This window comes from Ammodytes marinus (assembly GCF_949987685.1).
Source record: "Ammodytes marinus genome assembly, chromosome: 3".
NCBI classification, from domain to species: Eukaryota; Metazoa; Chordata; class Actinopteri; order Uranoscopiformes; family Ammodytidae; genus Ammodytes; species Ammodytes marinus.
In genome coordinates this window covers 28036808-28055010 of record NC_137232.1, presented here as the reverse complement: position 1 = coordinate 28055010, position 18203 = coordinate 28036808, and the positions used below count along the sequence as shown (strand labels likewise).

The 18203-nt window shown below is 42.2% G+C and overlaps 1 protein-coding gene across 1 annotated transcript; it reads left to right on the top strand.

Annotated features, from left to right (window-relative positions):
- Positions 1 to 5340: 5340 nt before the first annotated feature.
- On the top strand, positions 5341 to 18203 carry gucy2f (guanylate cyclase 2F, retinal; the record flags this gene model as incomplete). Its single annotated transcript, XM_080024832.1, has 18 exons — positions 5341 to 6082; positions 7367 to 7668; positions 8231 to 8585; positions 8707 to 8791; positions 10679 to 10775; positions 10885 to 11010; positions 11593 to 11673; positions 11820 to 11996; positions 12126 to 12282; positions 12389 to 12538; positions 14701 to 14849; positions 15346 to 15509; positions 15602 to 15794; positions 15941 to 16115; positions 16317 to 16415; positions 16890 to 16984; positions 17110 to 17195; positions 18119 to 18203. 18 exons carry the CDS (start codon positions 5341 to 5343, stop codon positions 18201 to 18203), a joined length of 3318 nt encoding a protein of 1105 aa, XP_079880958.1.

Genomic DNA, 18203 nt, shown 5'->3' with positions numbered 1-18203 from the left:
TTTCCTCACTTGAGCTGTCGCAGGCCGTCCCTGGTTGATAAGATAGTTAGTATCTCTACAAATACAATATGTGTTTATCACGGGATGAGTGCAAACACACACATACACATTGATACGAGTAAAGCATGAGTAAGGGGGGCCCATTGACTGGAGGTTGTCAGGGGCCCAGCCATTTGTGTGGGCGGGCCTGCTGATGTATTAAAGGCTAAATTAATCATATTTCATGTAATTGTATTGCATGAGAGGTCATTAATGTGTTATGAGTAAAAATGTGTTTGGAAACTAAACAAAAGCAGTCATTTCCAAACACTGATATACAGAGGAAGATCACAGAAGAGTCAATCACAATATAGGCTAGACAGGACAAGGCATATGTTTACTGTAGGCAAACTGTATCAAATCTGTGGAGACATTAGGCTACAAACTGTTAGATGAGACACTGTAACAGGTTCCCCAAAGGAGGGTCTGCAACACGCGGGTCAAGTGTAATGAATTCATCGTGGGGAACATCTGTTGCTGCTCATACAAAGCTGAGGGGCCTCCTCTCCTCATCAGAACCCCCTCAGTCATTGTTTTCCTCATGAGAGCATGACAGCATGACAGCACACACCCGTACAGTGCTACATAAACATTCACACGCACTTGCACTCTAAGGGGTCGGCTACACTTTTGTTTTTAAAGAGTGTGCCATTTGTGAGGGCGTACACAACTACAGACTTCTTCTTGCATGTTGCAATGTCTGGAATTCGTCAAGGCAGTATCGAGATAAGATAGGAGCGCAGGGAGAAAGAATGCAGGCTGCACAGTATCAGTAAGGGACAACGACAAAAAAACTTCTCCTGCATTATATGATGCTGAATATCCAACGGCAAACGTGACCAAAGAGGAAGTGCATTATCATATCAAAACATTACAACACAGTTCTTAGTCACAGTTTTTGGTTGGCCAATTATTTTCATCTGCTCCTTTATCCACAGCCAGTCACAGCGGACTAAAACCAACATGTGTTGGTAAATGCTAAAGTGAAAGATGCTGTTAAGTCTTGCACCAAAGGCACACTGAAATGTAGGCCTACAGCATACTTGTTGTTCTACATGAGAAGGGTGAATAATACAGAAGAGTTTTAATCATGGAAATACAGCTATGTAGTTTAATGGATGTTTGCTGATAAAAAATGTTTTTTTAATGTGTTGATTATTAATATAGTTGTGCTCCTTTGGAAAAACTGTAATGTAAAATATTAACCTTTAACATGAGATAAGGAATTTTTTTAAGCATCGTAGAGGTCGTCTAAATCTTTATTCTTCCTTTATCCCAGTGCACAGTACAGTGAGCGTCATTGAAGGCCTTCCCACTAGATGGCGCCAGAGTTGAAGGTATCCTCGAATGAATGCACTGTCTACAGCTGGACAAAGCTATGAGAAGAAACCAACTCACGAAGCTTTAATTGAAAACAACAGAAAAAAAATGTTTGGCAAGAGACTGCGCCTTACAAAGCTTTCGGTATTCATTCATGGCCTGTGCCTTAATCGTGATTTGTGACAACCAAGCATGCAATTGTATTCTGGGTAGCTCTTCAAAAACATCCATGTTAATTATGTTCGAGATAGGCCCAATATTGGTATCGATCCTGCACAAATCATGTTGAATATGTAGCCCGCAAAATAAACTAATTAAATTAGGTGTGTGAGCTCACATATTGTTAGTCAACTTTGCCTTGATATACAGTATGTCTACTCTACCTAATTACATTGTTATCTTATTTTGTATTTTATTTGGATAGATTTCATACTCCTCATAATTTCTTGTTTAACGCCCTCAGGCGTTATTGTAGCATACGCAACAAGGATTGGCCTTTAAAGGGACTTCACCTTTATATTAATATGCAGCGTGTGAATGACCTCTAAATATTGAACTTTGCAAAGCAATGTTGTTTGTACTGTCTTCCTTTACCCTTCACTGGTGTCTTTTCTCAGCTATAGTAGCCTACTGTTTGTGCGGTTCAAAATGGATGGTGTAAATACACAGCCTAGGCTCTGTAAACGGGTATGTAAACAAACGGTATTTAAACATAGGTGCCCACCATAGGCAGCAACATGCCTGTTTACAGATCCTAAAGGCTGTGTAAACTATTAAAGATGAAGTAAGCGGTTTATGTATATTAATAAAATATATAATATACATAATTATAAAAACATAATTAATATAGTGTTAAATCGCTCTTTATTCATACAGTGATCACTTACATAATGTGCATGTTTCATAAAGCCGATCTCTCAGTCAGCTGCTCTGCATGTAATCGGCTAATAAACTTATTGGAGGATCACAACATTTTTATCCAATCACAAGAGAGAACGCTACAAACCGACACCCGTCTCACTCATGGTCTCACTGCCGGTGCAAGCCAGAGCAACAGATGGGTGAATGTTTATGCGCCTACAATGGCGGAGCAGGTAAAAATCCTTCCCAATGTCTGTTTTTATGCTTTTTATCATGTTTTATCACACTTATGGATCTGAGATGATGCTAGATAACTCGCTGCTTGAAGACCGCAGTGCATTAATGTGGTGACGTAGGGACAAGCGAGGAGACTGCTAACTGCAGTAACTGACAGGAAGTTAAAGAGGACCTATTATACTACTTTTCTGGTCTTAATTTCTTGTTTTACACTGCTATAGAGCAACCTGACACGAATCACATCACAAAAAACTATGTAGATTTTCGGGAAGCTCTTTCTCTTATTTTGGCGATCAAGCATGCCCTGTAAACACTTTTGACATTTCCGCCCCCTCCCCTCCCTTCCTGAAAACCCAACTTCGTTGTGATTGGTTACCTTCCTTCCGGAACACTTTCAGTGGCGGGAGGTGCGAGCATGGACCTATAAGGGCGCGAGGCAGACGCGAGTAGGAAAGTGGCAGCATTACCATACATGGAAACATCCGCGTGGTGACGACACCAAGTTACATGCGACGTCACGATGTTACAAAGCGTCAAGCCGCTTTGAACACGTGACTTCTCGACTGGCTAGAATAGTGCCTAGTGCTCTGCACAGACACCCCAGACGGTAAGCAGGGAATACGTCGAAATGCATGTACGTCATTATTTGATAATCTGGTTAAACATGACTATAAATCATCATAACAACATTTATAGGTCATAAAAGTCAAAAAGTATCATAGGTCCGCTTTAAAGAACCATTCCGCTTACAGCACCTTTAACTCTGAATTATCTTTTTTCAGCGCACACAGTGAGATATTCACTGACTTTGAAAAAAAAGTGATTTTGACAACAAGCCTTCTTTAGAATCGCTGACTCCACCTTTAATGTCGCTGATGGACCTAGGGGAGACTACGTCTGTTTCATTTCACAGTGTCTAATCCAAAGAACAGAGCTGGTCTCATCAGCAGCATCAGATGTTCTGTGCTCACTGCTCCCTGGGCGGACGGAGCGCTGAGTCGTCACTTCTGTCTCTATTCCGGGATGCCGGACAGCGGTGTCTAGGTGTTACGTTTAAGAGGCTCATCAGCTTATGTGGGATATGGGTCAACAAAGGTGGAATCACTTTCCAGCACCATGTGCACACAATGCAGTGCACCATTCCTGTGACTATAAACTGTAATATCCATGCTACCACCTGTCTAATAGCTTTCCTTACTGACCCATTGTATGTGGAGGTGAGTAGTCTGACAGGGGAATGTGTTCGACATGTAATTTCCTCCAAACACACACACACACACACACACACACACACACACACACACACATTGTCTTGGGTCACTTTTGGGGACTTTACATAGACTTACATTAATATCCTGAAGACTAAACATAACCATTGCTTGCCAATACCTAAACTAACCCTAAGCTTAACCTACTGTTTTACAAATCAGGGACACAGCTTTTGTGGGACAAAATCGTCTCCAATTGCACATTGATTTGGGGAAGAAGAATGAAGAACTATTTTGCAGTCTCGTTAAGAAATTTAGAAATATAACCAAGACACCAGGGAATTATATCTGTTATGGATCTGCTTAATTAAAAACACTTTGTTCACAACCGCTGCATGGTATGATATGGTTCTGTTGAGTCACTCACTCTGCACATACGTTTGCCTTTCGCACCGATCGTCATGCACTGTTTGATGTTGTGGCAACCGGCTGTTCTTTGGAGGAAAGAGCTGAAAAGACTGACGCAGGCAAAACGCAGCAGAAACTCAGGGGACCTACATGGAGAGCCTTTCGTTATCTTTAATTACCTCCACTCCACCGGGATTCAAATTAATTTAATCTGTGGAACCTGCAGTACTGCGGGCATATTAGGCCAATTAACGCATGGAGGATGAGGTGTTACCATGACAAGGAGAAATGACCCCACTTGTGCACATCAGGATAATGTTTGTTTACTAAATATCAGTGTTTATATACGATCAGGTCTGTCACTATACTTCCTTGCATCTCCAGCCTCTACGATAACACGGCTTTTAGAGTAGACTAAGGCCTGTTGTCAATCCTCTTATAGTGTGCCTCACTGAAACTGGATTAGTGAGTAACACCTACGTTTTTGGCCCCAGGTCATTTTGGAGGCGATTTGATTGACTGGGCCCGTGCCTAGACACTAGACTCCTATAGGCCTATTGACAATAATTGAAACACTTTTCAATTTTGTATTGTTAAAATGAGCATTTACCTGGAGGACTTCTCTTTTTGGGGCAATGGCTTTGCTTTTTAGGCATTTTGATATAGCCCCATCACTTATTCAAAGATACTTATGAAAGAAAAAAAGGACATCCGGGCGCGATCGGGGTGATTGTTCGTCCTTCGGAAATGTTGCTGCCTGTGAACAGATGTGTTTGTGGAAACGCGGAGGAGCTTTCAAAGGCGCTGACTGCGGGGCGTCAGTAGCTCTCCAGGGTGCTGAAGTTGTCTCTGCACGCGACAGACTTCTCGCCTGTCACTTCCAGTCCCACCATTAATCCAAACACGACGATTTGGCTGAGTCTTCGCCGAAGGGTCGTGGGTCCTCGGATTTGGATAGATGTTTTTGTTACTATTTAGGGGGGGGGGGGAGGTTGTGACGCTTAGATGACGGTTTGTGTGGATACAGAAATCAGATCCGAGAGGACACCTGTGAGATCATCTTATCGGACTTTGAAGCGGCCGCGATGGCCTATCAAACAAATGGTAAGTGGTGCATTTGTTTTTAAATTCCGCAAAGACTCACACTAATTATTTTGAAGAAAAAAAAGGCAACGACTTGTATCTTTATTTTGCAGGTATAACTGGTCTAACTGACAATTCAATAGTGAACACAAAGATTCACTACGTTTGAATCCCTGGAAGGACAATGCAAAATATCCCTCCGAATTTAGCAGGGGCGCTATGGGACTCCAACCATCCATGTTTGCCCATAACTAAAAGTAGACGAACATTTACGACTCTGCCCTTTTATAACTGTCTGTTATGGATAATCCTCGGAGTGCTGACGTTCCCATGTTGTGTCCGCTGTTTGATATTCAAAGTCGGGGTATTGGGGCCTTGGAACTGCGACCCTATTTACTACAGGGCCTTCCCTGCTGCAGCCTCCAGGCTCGCTGTAAGCAGGATCAACGAAGACCTCAGTCTGGACCTGGGACTGAAAATGGACTTCGTCATCCTCCAGGAACCTTGCGAGACCGCCAAAGCCCTCACCGCCTTTATTCACTACGAGAAGACTGCGGACGCGTTCGTGGGCCCCACCAACCCAGGGTACTGTGTGGCAGCCTCTCTGCTGGCCACGAACTGGAACAAGGCCATCTTCTCTTACGGATGCGTTAACTACGAGCTCGACCGCGTCATAGGGTACCCGACCTTTGCCAGGACAGTGCCCTTTCCTTCTGAGGTGCTGTTCACCGTGTTGAAACACTTCAGGTGGGCTAGTGTCGTGGTGGTCTCCTCCGATGAGGACATTTGGATTGACACCGCTGGGAGACTTGCCTCTGCTCTGAGGATTAAAGGAATTCCCGTTGGCCTGGTCACAGGCATCGGTATAAATGACACAGAGGTGGAGAGCACGCTGATGAAGATCGATGCTGCAGGAGAGACCAGGGGTGAGTCTGAGCTGGCTAGTTATAAACATTCCCTGTGTGTTAAGATTATAACATATAAGATTGCTTGTAGGCTATACATATATAAACAAGGAAAGCAGACTGTTAATCATAGGTGAACAACTCGCATGATTCAATATCCATGCTTTACTATACCTTTTTAGCAGGCTTACTAACTTGTACTCCTTTTCTTGGCATGTATGTGTCTTTAATAGATCATCGAGAGGTGACAGGAAAGATGGGAAAGATATACAGAATATTATACAACAAAAGTCCATGGCTGGCTACATGTTCAATTAAATATGGAGTAGCCTAAGTGATTCTGGAGAATCTTATTTTTCAAAATCACTCTTTGTAAAAATCATTGAATATCTCACCACGATCCACTACGTGTCCGTTCTGTGTGTATGCTGAAAAAAAGTCCACAGTTAATATACAGCCTGGTCTCTGTAAACAGATATGTTGCCAGCCACTGTGCACCGGTCTGAGACCCTTTTGTTTGCATAGCAGTTTACAGAGCCTAAGTTGTGTATTATCATTAGATTGTTTTCAGTGCGCACACACAGTACGGACAGGTAGCATATCGTGAGGAGATATTCAGGGATTTTGTGAAAATTGATTTTGACAACAAGCGTTCTCCAGAATCGCTGACTCCACCTTTGAATGGCTTGCCCCTCAATAGAAGAAGAAAAATCCCTTAGTTTACCCAAGTCCCCACGGACTGAGCTAAAGCCACCCTAATACCCCAGGACATCCAAATCAGTGGTTTAGTTTCGGACATTCAGCCAATTAGCATCCTCTGAACTTCTCATTTCATTACGTTCAGTTAAGGTTTACTGTAAACTTTTAGAGTACATCACAGTCAAGTCAAGGTGCTATGAGGAACTTTAAAATATTTCTGAAACAGTCTTGTTTTTTCCTTTTTATGATCACAAATTACATGGAACGGCAAACGACACCATCAGTGCAAAGGATCCTATTTTTATATAGTTTTCCTCAATGCCTTTGTCATGGGTATGCTTGAACAAGCCAGCAGGAACAACAGCTGGCGTGGTAAAAACACTACCACCATTGTCCAAAGGGTGTGCAAGAATTAACACAAACTGAATGTTCCTCCAAGCACCTTTAAGTGACGCATTAGAGTACTCTTTCCGACACTGTTTTTGTCAACTTGTTACCTACTGGCACTTTAAATCTTTACCGAGCTCAGTCATGTTGTCACTAGATTTCTCCGTCAATCAAACATTTGAGCAAAACCCTTCTGTTTTTTTTCCTTGTTTGTTTCAGTCATCATCATGTGCATGCACTCAATCTTGGTTGGAGGGGTGCATCAGGCTAATTTTCTTCTTAAAGCACAGCAAATGGGCCTTACTTCAGGGAAGTATGTGTTTGTGCCATACGACGCCCTCCACTACAGCTTGCCCTACACCAACTATTCCTACTTCCCCCTGCAAAATAACAGCAGGCTTCGGGAGGCCTACGATGCTGTGCTCACCATCACTTTGGCCTCTGAGCCTATGTCCTTCAACGAGGCATTTACTGCCGCCAAAAGGAGCGGGGAAGTGACGTTGGCCATGCAGCCAGAGCAGGTAGAAAATATTTGGATGTCAAGCAAGGAAATTAATGGAGAGGTTCACATTTCTTTTTCAAGCTTATCTTAAATGTGTACTCAAATATCCATTATGTAAATGTAAAAAAAAAATCATGAAAGAGGTGGGAAACAAAACCAGGCACGTTTATACAAATTTGAAAATGCCTGTTCAAAAGTAGCTTATTATTTTATGTATTTTATAAAGTGTTTCAGTAGTGTATGCCCCTGTAATTAGCACATAGTCACTGGGTTTGCCCTTCCTTTTCAGCACCCCACATACCCAACATAGTCTTATCATACTAAACCATCCTAAACTTAGTATCAAATCATACTAAAACAAAATATACTTTGTAACATAATACTAAAACACGTTATACTTAAAAGCGCAAAAGCAGCGCAATCCTTTGGTGGATCTTACTATTTCGGTCTCCATTAACAAAGAACCCTCTTTGTCAGCCGAACTTTGAAACATTTGATTGTTTACTCAAACATTTCTAGATTGAATTATTTAAAATAACATATTTTCTAATAAATCACTTATTTTGTTATGTCGCTTGAAGGTTAACCCACTATTTGGGACCATCTATAACAGCATCTACTTGTTGGCCCAGTCCATCCACAACGCCAGGAGAGGAAAAGTGCCGCTCTCAGGCTCAAACCTGGCCTACTTCACCAAGAACACGACCTTCAGTGGCTTTAACCAAAAGGTCTGGGTGACCAAAGGTGGAGAAGTGAAGACCAACTATGTCATCCTGGACTCTAACAACATGGGGGGGCAGCTGTACCAGACGTTCCTGGTGGATGTAACAGCTGGAGTGCTTAGTTTTGCTGGGAGGTCCATTCACTTTCCGGGAGGATATCCTCCGCCGTCTGATTCCAGCTGCTGGTTTGACAAGAATGCCATCTGCACGGGAGGTAAGACACACGGTGAATGTGTCCATTACAGTCTTCACTGTCTTAGGGCATGTTCTCCACACATCTATCATTCACCAATCTTCATTTCCCAGAACATGGAGTTACTTGTTTTCACCCCTAGGTGTGGAGGTCACCAGCATCATAGTGGCGTTTGCTGTCATCTTCTCTCTGGCTGTATGCGGGCTCGCTATAAGCCTTTACATCAGGTACAGCCTGTAAAGTGCAAACAGACATATCCTTTCAAGCAAGCTAATGAAACCTTGTGTCCATTCCATTTCACACATTCCTTCTCCATCAATAACATACATCACTGGTGTGTGCACGCTAAAGAATGTTCTTTGTAAATGTTTGAGAATGAGCAAGGACGATTGATAAAAAAAAAATGTCCCCCAAAGAACTTGTGAGCACAGACGTCATCTCTTGAGTTAAGAGAATGAGTTGTACAAAATAAAAGATGTTCTTACAAGTATAGTAACTAAGGAATGGTTCCACAAAACATAGATCTTCCTTAAGTTAGCATCAAAAGGTCACTAAATGAAATGGTGTTCCAATATTGTTTAGTTTGGAGAGTTTGACTCATATTTGATGATGATTCTAGCAAGAGTGGACTACAATGAGTGGAGATCAAACCAATGTATTGATTACCTTGACCTATGGCAATGTGTAAGCGCTTGAATTAAGAGCTCCAAACAACACTGTTGAAATCATATGAATGTAGTATTTTCCAAAACTTGAAAGAAGATTGCCGATATCATAAAGCCTAGCACTTGTTTTATACCGTCCCATCTACCATTATGCTAATATGGGACTTACAGCACCAGGGCCGCTGCTAAGCTTTTGGGTGCCCTAAGCAGAAATTGTCAGTGATGCCCCCTTCACCCCCCCACCCCCAAAAAAAAACACCCAGAAGCTCGCGTCCGCAGGGCGCGAGCGGATAATTTTTTGCCCTTGCAAGATCTCTGCGACTGCTTTTTGGCACATTTGCCAGCATTTACTAACAGAAAGAACAGCTTAACTTGTGAAAAAACTGCCTTTGCAAAGGAATTGAGTGATAGGATCATAGACTGATTATGAGATAATGGGCCCCTGGGCTTACACTCTTAAAGGGCCCCCCACTTGTCCCTATCCAGTCAGGTACACTGAATTTTCTACACGGATACATACAATTAATGGCAAAAACATATTAAGGAAGTCAGTGTTTCTCACAGGATTTTGGGGTGTTGATGGAGGGACCCTGTACCTTGTTGGGGGGGGGGGGGGTCCGGGGGTATGTAATCTGTAAAAACAGCAGATTGGTCTGCAGACCCATGTTCTATGATGGAGGGGCCCATTTCAACAGATAAAGGGTGGATATGAACAATTTAGAATTCACACATATAAAGCTTATTTGTGTATGTGTGAGGGGGCCTTCAACCCCCTTAGACAGAGCTACTAATGCTGTTGTTTTTAACTTGCTTTTGTATTTCTCCCCTACTAGTTGAGGGGCCCATGATGATTTCTATCTTGTTACATTTTAATGAGTATTTATATTTAGGCTATTCCTTTTTGGACCCTGTTATTGACATCAGTGACTGAGCTCTTTGACTATGCAACATGAAAAGTTACTATCAGTATCTCTGGCTAAGGGCCCCCCTGAGCCCTTGGGCCCCTGGGCCTGTGCCCGTGCAGTAATCCACCCCTGGATAGGTTACACAATTAAGAAAAAACAACGATGGGCCTGTTCATAACTAATTTATATATTTTTTGTAATGTAATGATTATCATGAACTTTAAAAAAATATATATATTTTGGGGGGCCCCCGGACCATCTCTTTTTCCTTTTTAATTAAAAAAAAAAAAAAAAAAAAAAAAAAAAATTATAACATTATAACATTTTTTTTTTTGGGGTGCCCCCCCAGGAACTTGGTGCCCTACGCAGTCTGCGTACTCTGCGTATAGGGAGCGGCGGCCCTGTAAGCACTTTTCATTCAAGAAGAGGCTATTCTGGTCCAGCATCTGTCTTTACTCCACAAAAGATCTCTGGGAGAGTTTTAATAGACACACTGCCATTGGTTGAACAGATTTCCTTATCTATTTGTAAATCCCATTGGCAGGAGGAGACTCCAACAAATCCAGCTCTTCAAAGGTCCCAATCGGATCCTGCTGAACCTACAGGATCTCACGTTTATCCATCCTCAGCTTAGCAAAAAGGTAAGCAGCGACGCATTCTCCCAGGCATCAAATGAATACCTATCGAATGAATCTATTGAACAACATTATAACCCATTTCTATCCAATCCTGGTGTTTGACATCCCGCAGAAACTCACATTAGACGATCTGAGTGATTCCAAGAGCGCTGTGGAGGATAAATCTGCAGATCGCTCCCACTCTATAAACAGCATGCAGATGGCAACGCATGAGACCACCAATGTAGCTGTGTATCAGGTGTGTAACACTGGAAGAGTCATTTCTCACTGCTTCTTCCTGTATTCATAGACACTATTTAAAAATGCAATAAGTATATGAAAGGTTTCCTGTGAAGATGTGAGCATGTTGCAAAGGTGCATATTCAATGAAAACAACCCATTTAATAGATACAAAAAACCTTGGTTTCAATTGTGTGTTCAATTTGCATGGGTGTGTTTATGTTCAGTTTTCAGACAAATACGGAGTACGGTTGCAGTTCTTTCTTTTGTTCTCTCTAATTTCTGTTAAGTCTATACAGTCCAACATGTTGTTTCCCTTTTTCAAAAAAAATCTTGTTTGTAAAAAATCTTTTTTACAAACAAACAAAATTTCTCTGTACTTTTTTGTTATTTTGCAACAGCACCTCCAACCCAGCAACCGGCACCTCCCACATACACAGGCAGCAGTCAAAGCAATTTTAAGATATAAAAATATATAAAGTACAATAGTTTACTACTACTACTAAAACTACTTTTTATAAAATACCAAAAAATAATAACAAAAACATTTCCCAATTTCAAGAAGAACACTACAACTGTAAAAACATGACTTCTCTTCCAGGGAGACTGGGTGTGGCTAAAGAGATTTGAGGATGGACACTTCAAGGAATTGAAGACGAGCAGCACCAAGATTTTCACAAAGGTAGAGAAGCATGTCTGATATTCAAAATAAAATGAGTACAGAATTTAACTAGTTACAGTCGCTGGTTTAGGAACGCTACTCACTTCCTCAAAAGTCATACACAGGGTTTATACTCTTTCCATTAACTTTTTTGCCTGCCTTTAAAGATGAGAGACCTGAGGAACGAGAACGTGAATCCATTCCTGGGCTTCTTTTCGGACTGCTCCATGTTTGCGGTGGTGACAGAGCACTGCTCGCGGGGCAGCCTGCAGGACCTGCTGAAGAACGAGGACGTTAAATTAGACTGGATGTTCAAGTCCTCGCTTCTGCTTGACCTCATTAAGGTAAACACTGATATTCTGAATAAGTGAACACAATGATACCTGGATGTGACTATAGTCCTGGTTGGCATGTGTGAGCACAGCAGCTTATTCTTGTGATTAACTATGCTGTGGAACTCATTGTGCTTCCAGGGTATGAAATACCTTCACCACAGAGATTTCCCCCATGGCAGACTCAAATCCCGTAACTGTGTGGTAGACGGGCGCTTTGTCCTCAAGATTACTGACCATGGCTTCAATGAGCTGCTGGAGTCTCAGAAAGCTCCCATTGAAGAACTTCCACCTGAAGGTATATCTCATTATTTTCCAATACCTAATTTAGGTTATGTTTTACAGTTGGTAGTGACTGGGTTCATGTTTTCCAAACTAATTAAATTTTTCTTTTGTTCGCTCAGACCAGTTTTGGACGGCTCCAGAGTTCTTAAGGGACTCTACGAGTTCACGTAAAGGCACCTACAAGGGAGACGTATACAGCTTTTCTATCATCCTTCAAGAAGTGGTGGTCAGAGGGCTGCCATACTGCATGCTGGGTCTAACCCCGGACGGTGTGTATCCATCAATGATACAAATTAGGGAGTGATTTTTTTAAAGTTTGTATATTATATCAATATGTAGGGGAGAACGGGGGATGTTTTTTTCACAAAAATTTATTTTTTGCATGTAAAAGTAAATTTTCTTGCTGTCAACTTAATCGATTGTTGTGCCAAAGCAAATTGATTCAGGTAGAACAACTTCTATCATACATGTTGATGAACTACCAACATATGAAACCATGTGATGATGATAACTGAAGATTAGCCTGAATTGCTGAGAGAGGTAGTTTTTTCTCAAATTGTGGCAGTGGGGTAAAGTGAGACAAATGCTGTGGGGTAAAGTGAGACAGTGTATGTGCCCTCTTTTAATGAATCCATTATATTTGAGGTAGCAAGGAGACTAGTTTGAATAAGACAAAAGACAATGTGGGCTGGAGGTGGGGGTTGATGGTTGAAGGGGTGTCAGCAAGGGCATGGTTTGGCACTTATATATGTGGGGGACAGGAGAGTGACCTTTAACATCAATAGACTCTAAGTAATATGTATTTATTCAATGAATGATCCCAATAAAACAAATGCAGAAACATATTAATCAAAGACTGAAAAGATGGAAAATTACAGCTGGGTCTAGTCCTGTGTTCTGAGTCCCAGGCTGTTCTAGCTGGTTCTGATTGTTCTTTGCTCTGACCCCCAGACACTAGCTGGCTCTAAGGGTCCTGTGTTCTTGTATTTGATCAGAGTTACTTTCAAGTGTTTAGAAATGTGTTTTGCTTAATTGACCAAACCCCATGATTCTGTTAAAGCGGCAACGAGTAACATTTAAATATCTTTTAAACAGCCTCATGTTTCCTCTGATAATCATAAATTACCTTTAACAGCAAACGAGACCATCAGTGCAAAGAAAGACGTTTTTAAATAGTTTTTATTACTCCTTTTGGTCTGGTCGCACACCCAGTCCGATTTTCGGTTCGCTCGTGCAAGCTCTATGGACACATATCCGTATTGGTCGCAGATTTCAGTGTGGCGCTGCAACGTGAATTGAGAAGCCTATCCCTCCAGGTGAGGGAAGGGGAGCGGGAGCCTTGTTTGATACAGTTATTTGTCGTCATAATGACTGATAACGGGGCTGAACCATCAAAGAAAAACAAGAGAATGCAATGAAGAAAAGCTAAAAGGGAGAGTGATATAGGCTACGGGGGACGAGGGCGTTGCCAAGCAACGTGTATACAATTTCACGAGAGCGAAACTAGACTGCAGTGTTTACTCCTAAATGAATGAGCGGTTGGTACTAACACAAAGTTTGCTTTGCTTCACCATCATCAGATAACCATTATCTGAAATAGTAATTATTTACAACAACATAAACACATTACCTCATCGTGATCCATACTAACTGCCGTCTATCGTTCATTCGCTTTCTGTGAGGAGTTGGACACGGTCGGACACGTAATCTTTCAGCTCCGTGAGAGAGAGTAGTTAGGTGACACTGCTCAACTCATTGCAATCAGGTGTGTGTGGCAGTGACTGGCATTAGTTGATGCAGTGTCAAAACCACTCTCACGGAGCCGAAAAGAGTCCTCACACTTTCAACACAATATTGCTCCCTTCTCAGTTCACACTCACGCGCCTGGCACGCGCTTTGCGACAGCAGGCGTCGTAAAAATACTACCGCTTTTGTCCAAAGGGGACGCCAACGTGCCATGTTACTCGTAGTGGCTTTAATAGTCCGACATTAGTTTTGGAATATTTGGTTTTCAAGCTAGCTATCAGGATTCTAACTGTTACAACATGTGTTGTTATGGTAGTTTCAGAGTGGAAAAAGTAAGTGGATCAGTTTACCCCCTTGATTTCTCTGGTCTGTCTCAGTTTACCCCAAACAATCATATTTTCACTGCCCTTTGTCTTGAATAAATTCTGCTAATGCCCATTTCTAGGAAACATCCTGAATTAATGGGAAATGTGTAAATGTTACTGACAAATCATTTTAGCGCGCTTAGGGGGGAACAAATGTAAAAAGTGTCTCACATTACCCCGTTCTCCCCTACAACATTTTGATTTGGCTGCAATGAAAAAGGCCTTATGCAGCTCACGGCCAACAGTTAAACAAAATACTGATACGGTAGGCTACATATTCTTATTTGAGACTCAATGTCCCATCTCCTCCGTCTTACCAGAGATCATCCGTAAGGTGAAGAAGCCTCCTCCCATGTGCCGTCCCACCGTGGCCCCAGACCAGGCTCCTCTAGAGTGTATCCAGCTGATGAAGCAGTGTTGGAGCGAACTGCCTGAGCGAAGACCAAACTTTAAGGAGATCTTCGACAGGGTACATTTTTGGAGACACTCTTACAGTGGTGAAAGAAGCAGCCAGCTTCTTCACTTAAGAAGAAATAGAAATACCAGGGTCTTAAAATACCCCTCCCAAGTAAAAGTACAACAGTATTACTGGCAATTGGTCCTTGAAGTATCAAACATAGAAGTATGCAAAATGGCTCATTTTATAGTTTAAAATAGAATATTTTTTTAACCTGTTTTGAGTGGTGGGCACATAATCTCTAAAGGGAAGGGGCAAACACTTAGAAAAAGAAATTAGGCTCATATACTGCTATGTTGCCCTATGGTTGAAATTAAATCTTAATGTTTGCCATTATGTCACACCAGAGGGGCACTGAAGGTGCTCAAATTCCCCTTGTATTACCACAGGGTAAGTGCGTGGCTAAGTCTCATTAGCCAGAGGGTTATATACACTGGCATTCCAAACAAAAAGGTTTAAGAACATTGAACATATTGCTTTACATGATTCTATCTATTTTTTTATTTAGTTCAAGTTAATCAACAAGGGTAAGAAGACCAACATCATTGACTCCATGCTGAGGATGCTGGAGCAGTACAGCTCCAACCTGGAGGACCTGATCAGAGAGAGGACAGAGGAGCTGGAAGTGGAAAAACAGAGAACAGAGAAACTACTGTCTGAGATGCTTCCGCCGTGAGTTTCTACACACACTAACACACACGTCTAACATGTACTCAATCTGCACAATAAATTAACTTGATAAAAATGTCCATCTCCAATATCAGTTCCGTGGCTGAGGCCCTGAAGACCGGCGCCACAGTGGAGCCTGAGTACTTTGACCAGGTGACCATTTACTTCAGTGACATTGTGGGTTTCACCACCATCTCCTCGCTCAGCGACCCCATCGAGGTGGTGGACCTTCTCAACGACCTCTACTCTCTGTTTGACGCTGTGCTCAGTAACCACGACGTCTACAAGGTCAGGGAACATTCTCTGAAGTCTCATTCTCTACCAGTGTGACTTCAGTGTCTCTTCAAGACGACACTGAATTTTGACAAGTTTTTCAACGGTATGCATGTGTCTGCATGGGACTACATAACTGAATGAATCTGTTGACATCATAGGTGGAGACCATCGGTGATGCCTACATGGTGGCGTCAGGTCTGCCCAAGAGAAATGGCAACAAGCACGCGGCTGAGATTGCCAACATGTCTCTGAACATCCTCAGCTCTGTGGGAACCTTCCATATGCGGCACATGCCAGACGTGCCGGTCAGGATACGCATAGGGATCCACACAGGTGACACTCCATTACACTGATCACATAATGTGACTTTTAGCTCGTAGTACATGTTGAGATTATACTCATCAGTTCTAATATTGTAACATTTTGACGTTGCTGATTCACTCTGGGAAAGACTGTGGCACATCAAACATTGTAGTTTAGTGAACATATACAGGCCTTTTGCTGTGTGTGACGTGTACATGTATGTATTTCCAGGGCCATGTGTTGCTGGGGTGGTAGGTCTCACTATGCCTAGGTACTGTCTTTTTGGAGACACCGTAAACACTGCCTCTCGCATGGAATCCACTGGGCTGCGTGAGTACCCTTTTTCACGCGAACCCCAGTGTTGTGTTTGAAATAACGACCACTGGACACAGTCCTAGCATGGACACGATTACTTTTGCAACGTCCGTAGAGCTGCGATATACAGTACATGTCGTCACTCAACATAACAATTGCAGCATAATCAAACCCTGATGCCTCACTGCTAAACCAGCTTGCAGACATATCACCCGGCACTCTCTGTTTGTTTTCTATCGTGTTTTGGGGGGTTTTAATGTATTCTTTTTTTTTTAAAGATATTTATGGGCATTTTTATGCTTTATTGATAGTGTAGAGACAGAGTTGAAATGGGGCAGAGAGGGGAGTGAAATGCAGAGAAAGACCGCGGGCTGGAATCGAACCCGGGTCCGCTGCTGGCCGAAGCCCTTGGGGGGGACGCCCTACCAACTGAGCTAAGGGCACTTCCTGGGGGTTTTAATGTCTGCTTATGTTCTATTCGTCCTCCAGCTTATAGGATCCATGTAAATATGAGCACTGTGAAGATCCTCCGTTCTCTTAACGAGGGTTATAAGATAGAGGTCAGAGGCAAGACAGAGCTGAAGGTAACCTGACTACATGTCTACATAGTTTCATTTGATATTTAACCTCGGTATATGGTAATTAAGACAACATATGATATGAGATCCATTAATCAATGCCTTCTTTGTTTGTTTATTGTTTTTTTTAGGGTAAAGGTATTGAAGAGACATACTGGCTTGTAGGTAAAACAAACTTTACAGAGCCTTTGCCAAAACCACCAGAGATCAAACCAGGGTAAGATCATTGATATAGCCTACTGCATCTTTGATATAGCTGAATCTTAAAGGTGCTCCGAGGAACTTTCAGTTTGTGTCAATTCTTGCACCCCCTTTGGACAAAAGCGGTAGTGTTTTTACTACGCCAGTTGTAGTTCCTGGGGGAGTGTATCCATGCCAAAAAGCATTAAGAAAACTATTAAAACAATAGTGATCTTTGCACTGATGGTCTTGTTTGATGTTAAATGTAATTTATGATAATCGCAGGAAAAATTAGACTGTTTTAGAAATATATAAAAGTTCCTCGTAGCACCTTCAAAAGAGAAAGTAAATGAGTGTAGCTATGATAACCTGGTTTTCATAGATGTTGCAGGTATGGTTGAAGGAATGTTCCGTTGAATTTGTATAATGGACATTGCTATGTAACTTCAGGGAAGACAATCACGGGCTGAACCCTGAGGATATAGCTGCGTACAGGAGAAAGAAAGCAGAGAAAAGAGCTTGACCTTCCTGGTCCAAACACAGGAGGTATAGAGACCTGCATGACATTTGATGTTGTGTTGGTGAAAATGTTGCTTATGTGGCTGTCCACTCCACGTGACCCATAGCGTGACCTCTGAGCCCCACACACACACACACACACCTTTGTCTCGTTGATTGCCCTGTGGTCTGCTCATCTCATTAATCTTTCCATGTAATCACCTTCTACATCTTCCTAAGCAGATTGTTGGGAAAGCCCCTCTTTGTTCGATTCATTCACTTTTACTGTGTGTCCGGCTGGCACATTTTCATAATTAACGTTAATTTAACTGCATTTGTGGCAGTATTGTTTTTGTGTTTTTATTGTCTGCTTTTGTGGTTTGCTGTCATGTTATTTTCACGTATTTCAGTCCCCCCAAAGCACAATACTGGTCATAACTTAACCCTCTGTGTTTTATATAGGGACAACTGGCAGGAGATGGTGACCCAGGAGATCAAGTCCCTTTTTCGCAAGGCAAACAGGCATGTGGACAATAAGTCTGAATGA